This window comes from Bidens hawaiensis, unplaced genomic scaffold, assembly GCF_021521415.1.
Source record: "Bidens hawaiensis isolate Kalapana, Puna unplaced genomic scaffold, B.hawaiensis_p1.1 tig00026588_1, whole genome shotgun sequence".
Classification (NCBI taxonomy): Eukaryota; Viridiplantae; Streptophyta; class Magnoliopsida; order Asterales; family Asteraceae; genus Bidens; species Bidens hawaiensis.
The window spans coordinates 114,309-122,834 of record NW_027494267.1 but is presented as its reverse complement, the minus strand read 5'-3'; the positions used below and the strand labels follow the sequence as shown (position 1 = coordinate 122,834).

General features: G+C 31.1%; 1 protein-coding gene across 1 annotated transcript; it reads left to right on the top strand.

Moving 5' to 3' along the window:
- LOC143573585 (protein LIKE COV 1-like) lies at positions 1–7,618 on the top strand. The gene is made up of 7 exons (XM_077058424.1): positions 1–134; positions 2,062–2,114; positions 2,875–2,984; positions 3,254–3,421; positions 4,253–4,350; positions 4,515–4,641; positions 7,347–7,618. Exons 1-7 carry the CDS (start codon positions 3–5, stop codon positions 7,439–7,441), a joined length of 783 nt encoding a protein of 260 aa, XP_076914539.1. The 5' UTR covers positions 1–2; the 3' UTR covers positions 7,442–7,618.
- The last annotated feature ends 908 nt before the right edge of the window (positions 7,619–8,526 follow it).

Sequence of the window (8,526 nt, the reverse complement as noted above, 5' to 3'; positions counted from 1 at the left end):
TCATGGGCGACGCAGTATCTCCGGCCTGCCGAGATCGTGAGCTGCTGATTCCCGTCGCCAACACCGCCGCCGATGACGGCGGCGCGTCGTCCAAACCGTCACCGTCTTCCACGTCATCTTCCGCCGGCCGTGAGGTATAATTTGATAGTTTAACTCGTGTTTTGGATGTTGTTGAAGCTGACTGATTGTTAATTAGGGCTTTAGATGAGCATGTGTTACTTGATTAGACTTTGTATATTGCAGTGTTTGTGTTTTGTTAGTGTGTCATGATTTGGTACTGGTTACTGGTTAGGGTTTTATAACAAAAACCGACGGTTAGGTTTTATGTTTTTGTAAAAACCGAACTGAATATATAGATTTAATTCATTTATTTATTTGTTTTTTATTTTTATTTTTTAGTTGAAGTAATTTAGATGAATTTAATAAACATGTTGAAGCCGATTGATTGTTAATTAGGGCTTCTGTTTTAGCTGATTAGACTTTGTGTACAGATTGTAGTGTTGGCTTTTGATAGTTTTGTTAGTTTGACATGATTTGGAACTGATAATTTGTTTGATTTGATTGTTTAGTTTGTGTTCTGGTTGTTGTAACTGGTTGATGTTTAATTAGGGCTTTAGGTGAACTGGGTTGTTGTAACGGTTCCCAACCCATGTCGCTTTCGCCACCACAACGCCAACACTGGTCCCTTCTCCAAAATCCATTCCTTTAGCCACAACGTTGCCAATAATGCCACCACTTGTTACTGTTTCCGCACTACCACCAGTTTCCGCTGTAACAACTCCACCAAAACCCATAGTTGCTTCCCTAACTTATGTGGTTAACCGGAAGGCTACAAGTGCTAGGAAAAGAAGGGTAGTATCGTCCATCTTGTAGGTGAGGATTTTGACCACAGAATGCTCAACCATGTCCTTCGGAAAATTAACATAGGGTCACCAACAGTAGAAGCCATTGGGGAAACCAACTCGCAACCACTGGCATTGATGTATCTCGAGTGGCATCCACCGTGGTGACCCGCTGCTACCACTAAATATGAGGTTGTCTGACTTGAATGGCGACCACCATGGAAAAGTCGAGGACAAGAACGTTTTGAAGCACGCTGGAATGTTATGCGCCTAAACCCACGTTAATCATGCTACACTAATCCCACGTTCCCTTTTTCCCTGCAGTATCTTTCATGTATTTATTTTCTTTTATTTTAAGTTGTTCAAGTAATTAGTGGGGCAGTTTCCTTATTTTTAGTTGTGTAGATTTATTTGTAAAGGCTATATAAAGCCTAAGTTGGTATTCTCAATTATGATGAATGAAAATGATAAATTGAGTCTATATTTCTCTCTAAGCTGCTATTCTGGATTCTTGTCTATTTTCTTTGGCCAACGATTAATTGTTGGAACCACATCAATGTTTTGGTACTGTTCATGGTTTTGTATAGAGGGATTTGAAACATTGAGGTCATAAGCGTTGTTGATAGATTCAGTTGGAACAAATTTACTGTGAATTAAGTGTTAATGATTGATACTGTGAATTAAGTGTTAATGATTGATAATGATTTGATTTTGTAGAGAAATTGACACGTTTGAAGTTGTGGCATGACAGTTTAATAGTATAGGACTTGTAATAGGGATAATATTCTCTCTGTGAATAAAACTTAACTCATGAGTTGCATAATAACAATCCTAGAAAAAAATTGTAAATAAATTGTTTGATTGTTAGTAGGAATGCTGTAACATGTTAGACACGGCATGATAAGACACGATTACCTGTCGTGTTAGACACAAACACGACACGATAACTGATCGTGCCATTTTTTCCAAACACAAACCTTTTTAGAAACAGGTGACACAGCACAACCTGTCCAGGGACTTGTTTAGAGAGACAATAAATATCACATATGTAGTGAAACAGAAGTTGCCAAAAGTTCATAAAAGTTTTAATTAATACATAATCCTCAACTTTTTTTTAGTATCATCCAACTATCTGCCTGTGTGTGATTATCTATTATTTATGGATTTGAGTATAAATTTATGTGGACAAACTTTATCATTTCTTTTTATTTTCATGTAGACTTTCTCCAAAGTTATCAGGAGTTGGGCTTCTAAAAAGTTCATGACCGGATGGTATGCACATTTCTCTTTCTTTATCTTCTTTCTTGATTTGTAAATTGTTATCTAGATTCATAGTTTCAGTTAAGATGCTTTTTTTTATTCTTATTATATGGTTAACCTAGTTTTTAGAAGATTCCAGAAACCACACTTGATGATGTGAAGCTTTGCTCTGTTAAGAACTAGTTTCACTAACAAACCATTGTAACAAATTTTGGCTTCTTTCAGTTAGCTGCTCCTTTTGTTTATCTTTGGATATTATGAATTAAGTGCTGAATTGGTCCAAAGTTATGGTGCTCTTGATATTATTGAAATTAGTCAAAAAAAAGGTTCTTACAAGTTCATTAGTTGGATTTAGTTGGTGATCAATGTGGTTGAAGTTGATGACATGTTAGCTTTTTATTTATTTATTAATATATCGCTTTGGATGGTGTTTTCTTTCACTTATTTCTTGATTGAACTAGATTTTCACAATACCTTATGAGTTGTACACAAAAATACAAGTAATCAGTATAAAAAATCAAATTTCTACTTATTTTGAAAGCGATTATATGTATTTAGTTGACGATTTCATTCTTAGAATGTATAGGTAACATCTATGCAATTTGAATTTGATAATATCTCATAACATCACATCCAACCTTTCACTATTGGCTAAAATAAAATACACATGTATCTTTCCACATAATCTGACCGACTGGCACCTATATTTAGTGTTATTTCATATTCACTTTGATTTAATATGTTTTTGCTTGATTTTGATCTTTTTTTGCAGTGTCATCCTATTGCCAATAGCTATTACCTTCTACATAACTTGGTGGTTTATACACTTCGTGGATGGATTTTTCTCTCCAATCTATGTTCAACTCGGCATAGATATATTTGGTGAGCACATGCTTGTAATATTCTTCTATTTTTATAGCTTCTTGGTTCTTCAACTGTTTCATAAATCTACTTAAACATTTCCTGTAGTTTAGTGATTTTGTTATTTAAAAGATTTATAATATATGCAAAATCCCCGAGTTCAAGTGTTTACACGGTACTGTAATCAAGTTTATTAATAACAATATTGCTTTTTTAAAACAAGACTGGTCTTTACTAATAGTTAGTTTTGACTGAACATGTGTAATTTTTATCCGTTTGAATTTTTGCAGGTGTTGGATTTATAACTTCCATCATGTTCATATTTTTGGTGGGGGTATTTATGTCATCTTGGTTGGGTGCATCTGTTCTGAGCCTTGGGGAATGGTTTATTAAACGAATGCCATTCGTTCGTCATATCTATAATGCCTCCAAACAAATTAGTGCTGCCATATCTCCAGGTTTCATCATCATCATCATCATCATCATCGTACTCAGTATATCCCACCAATAGCAAAGCTATGGTAGGGTCTGAGGAGGGTAAGATGTAGGCAGCCTTACCTCTACTCAGTATATCTCCAGGTTTGTTTTTGTTATTTGAAAACACAAAAATGCCCTTGATGAGGTGATAAAATATGTTAATCAATACATTTTAAATAACTTTATAAGGGCACAGTAAGCGGATACCTACTTGGGTGACCCCGCATACATTTTCAGTTATTAGTTTTCTTGTGATCATTTGGTAAACCAACATAGGCCTGAAACGAACCAAACGTTTATAACCTTCGGCAGGGAGTTCCTTTATGCTCGTTTTTTAATAAACGAACAAACATGAGCACGTCTTGTTTGTTCATTTATGTTTGTAAACATTCGCTCATTTGAATTCGTTTATGTTCGCTCACTTACGTTCATTTATGTTCGTTAATATATTCATTTACAATTTATCGACCCATTACAAGTTAATAATTTTTTTGGCCCAATACCTTGTTATTCGCAATATTTATAAATGATTTTATCTCAAGTCGTTCATCTATGTTCAGTTATGTTTGTTTGTTTATGTTCGTGAACCATACTTTTATACTGTTAACGAGCAATCATAAGCGAACAAGAACATGTTCGTTTTCTTAACGAACGGGCACGAACAAGAAAACCCCGTTCGTTTTGTTGTTTGTGTTTGATTGTTTGTTCAGTTAAAGTTAAATGAACACGGACATGCTTCGTTCGTGTTCATTCGGTTTGTTTACAAGCCTCGTGCAACAGGACATGAACAGTGCCGGTTTCTTTAATTGCAGATCAAAACACACAGGCGTTTAAGGAAGTTGCTATCATTAGGCATCCTCGTATCGGTGAATACGCGTTTGGGTTCATTACTTCATCTGTCATTCTCCAGGTTTAACCTCAAACCTAATGTTAGATGAAGTTTTATTTTTATTTATTTTTTTACAAAAAATATAACTAATGGTATATAAATGTGAACCAACATGTAAATGCTGATATAATGCGTAAGTTTTTATTTCTACGTGCATTAATTTTTTTTTTTATTTTGGATTTCAGAATTATTCAGGGGAGGAAGAGCTATATTCTGTTTATGTGCCAACAAACCATCTTTACATTGGCGATATCTTCTTGGTCAATTCGAAAGATGTTATCAGACCCAACTTATCTGTTCGTGAGGGAATCGGTGAGTATGATAATTATGTCAAATGACTTAAATCAGTAGGGACAGTCACAATATTAAAGATAAATTTTGTTTTCAGTAGGTATTAAGACGCTAAATGAACATCATCCATAGATTGATTGATATGATTTTGTTAAACACCATTTTTTTTAACTAGTTAATAAAGAACTTGTCTTAGATCTTTGAATAAAAAGTGTTTTACAATAAATTTCTAAAATCATTTTTTCATTTTTCTTTCCGAAATTTATAAATTTTTCTTTTAAATTAACCTTTTTAATTATTTGGCAAAAAAAATTATGACGTTTATTAAGTATTTACTAATAACAAAACTTCAAATCGGTTTTCTATAACCTTTTTAATTGTTTATTTTTTAAAAACTATTAACTTTTTTACTTATTTATTCTAAAATTTTGAACTTTTAGTTTTCTTTTAACAAATGTTGTTATTTCATGTGTAAATTTTAGGCATACTTACGAGAAATTATGTTCATGTAGTTATTTAATTAAAACTAACAAAATTACATTTGTTCTTTGTGTAAGAATAATGTTACTACAGCAAAATTATATTATGAAAAAAAAATGTTGTGATGCATTGACTAATATGAAGTTGATTCTTTAGTTGAAACATAAAGAAATATAATATTTTTAATCAACTTACTAAAACCTGATTTTTGGTTATCAACCGAACACTATACAAAGCCTTTGTTAAATTAAAAGGTTTTGTATGGTGTTGGAGATAACTAAAAAATTGGTTTTAGTTGGTTAACTAATAGTATTATATTGCTTATCGTTCAACTAAAGAAGCATGTTTATTCAACACATCATCACTTTTTATTCTTTATTATACTATAATTGCTCTAGAAACACAAGTTTTACACAAAGAACAATAAATATAATTTCATTTGTGTTAATATCATAATTAAATGAACATACTTTTTGGAAGGTGTCTTAGTTTACTCATTAAAATAACAAAATTTGTTAAAAAAACATGCGTATTATAAAAAGTAATTTTTTTTAAATTAATAATTTAAAAAGTAAGCTTTTTAAAATAAATAGTTATAGTTGTTTAATATGCATCCTTAAAAAAGTTATAGTACAGAAAAAATTATAGATTTCGAAAAAAAAAATAAACTAATTAAAAAAGGTTAAACTTTAAAAAACCTTTTCAGTAATAAATGAAAAACCTTTTTTTAACTTTAAATAAGAAAAAAGTTTTTCAATAATTAATTGAAGAAATGTTGCCTAACAAAATCACATCAATCAATAGACGGTGTTAATTCAACATCTTAATGGTGTATGTATATCCCTATCCTAAACAAATAAAGCTAAGGAGAGGTAGGTAATTTTTAGTATTTCTCCCAATAATATGTTCTCTTTCAGCAATTCTTATATTTTGACCTTCAGAATTCAAAATTAAATTAAGATTTACCGAACGTAAAATATGCTTCTCCTGCTAGTTAAAAATAATTGTTTGGTTATTGAACCTTACCTTTTCTAGTTTTTTATTTTTATTTTTTTAATTTTTTTTATATTTGAGACAATGATAAATTTAAATTACATGAATTTAAGTTCATGAAAATCTTATATCGACTTATTGTAAAAAATATATTATATTAGTATTCATCATTCATAAAGAAGTTAATAATCTGACGGTCCTTATGGTTTGCACATATTCCAAGCTTGGTTCATAAGTTTGAGAATTACACGTGTGCTCAATTTTGGTCCATTTGCAGTAAGGGTATTTTAGTCATTTCACATGCACTTAACTGGAGAAACTAACATGTGTGCTCAGTTTTGGTTGATGGAGTGTTTGAGAAATTGCAAATTTGGTTCACATTTTTAATAATTTTCTGTGTCTTTAGCAGTAAGGGTATTTTAGTCATTTCACATGCACTTAATTGGAGAAACTAACACTCGTTCGTTCCAATAACCATCCTTGTTACACATTCGATATAGTTGGGACTTGCGACCATACATGTAAATTTTAACCTAAAGAATCAAACTTGCAATATTGACACTAAGGGTATGTTTGGTACGGTGTAATGGAATAGATGAGGGAATGGAATGGACGTGGTAACGGAATGGAGAAAGGAATGAAATGGATCATTACCATTTCATTGTCATGTTTGGTTACCATGTAAGAATGGAATGATTAATCACTTTATCATTATTAATATTTTTATTAGTAATAATAATAATAAATAAATAATATTAATAATAAATGAATATTCATAATAGGTATTTTTAGTACCTCGTGCTGCAACGAGACCGTTAAACTGTATATGCGTTGTGAAATGTTAACTCATCTAATTTAAAAATAAAATATATTGATAATGTAGTAATAGTTCTAATATAATAATAGTTTATAATATACAAAACGATAATGATAATATAATAACTATAATTAGAAAATAATAATAATAATAATAATAATAATAATAATAATAATAATAATAATGTTGACTTTTTCATTCCTTCAAGGAATGAAAAAAAAAACACCCATACCCAAATGAATGAAAATCCGAAAAATGGAAAGAGTTTCATTCCATTTGAAATGATCCATTTCATTCATGCATGGTAACCAAACATGTTTTTTTCCATTCCTTTGGAATGGCTTATTACATTCCACCTTCAATTCCTTCGTAACAAACACTACCTAAGTATTTCGTTGCACATCAACATTTTGACATATTTTGTGTTTCGATGCAGAAATTGTGGTGTCTGGTGGCATGTCAATGCCACAAATACTATCGACTTTGGATACAAACGTTAACGTGGACCGACCGAGAAACAACAGAAGCTGAGGAGACACGGAGAAGATCGTAGATGTAACTTGAATTAATTTCAGCCATCGGATCAAACGATGGTATCTTGTTTTGAGTTTATCCAATTATTTTTATTTTTTAGCAACAGAGTCTGATTGCATTAGTGTATATGAACATAGAGAAATGGTCGTCGTTTATGTTGTTTATTTTATACGTGTTGGAATCATATCTAATGAGCCTGTGAATCATGTAGATAAGAAGTTAGTTTTGCTATTTAAATGGCCTTGTTTGCTTGAAAATTTAGTACCGTTTATATCTTTTAGGTATATTGGTTTTTAATGATCCCAACTATTGTCTTTTGGTCACTGCTGGTTTCAACTAATGAATTGACTACTGATGGTCCAAACTTTTAAAATATTTTGGTACCGGTACTGGTACCAAGTTTTTAAGATAACTGGGATCGAGAAATTCGGGATTGGTACTGGTATTTACCGAATTTTTGTCTGTGGTACTGGTATCGAACTGAGCATTTTCAGTACCGATATTGGTACCAAGATTTTATGAAAATCGGAATTGGGAAATTCAGGAACAGTAATATATGATATCGAGCTCATCCCTAATAATTAATAGGGATTAGTAAATGAATGCCTGAGTAGTTACATTTATGTGAGCTCTTATTTGTTTTTCCTTTTTTTTTAGAAAAGGTATTGCCTTGGTAAACTTCATGAGCATTGCTACTCTATTCCTTTTTTATATCCATATTATTACACTTAAAATTACTATTTTTTTTTGTTTAATTAAAAAAGAGTAAAGTGTCAAAATTATCTCTGAGGTTTGGTCATTTATGCGACTTTCGTCCAAAAATTTCTTTTTTTGCAGCTAAACAATTGAGGTTTCCAACTTTTTGCCAACTACATCCAAATTGTTAACTCCGTTAGTTTTTTAACGTTAACTCAGGGACAGTTATGTCATTTTAGCTATTTGTTATTCAAATAAAATAAAATACAATAAAAACCCAACAGTTAAATAAATTATTAATATTATTTGTGTTTTATTTTTATATTATTATTATTATTAAAACAATATAATAACAAAGGACTTAATTTACTAAAAGTTTCAAAAAA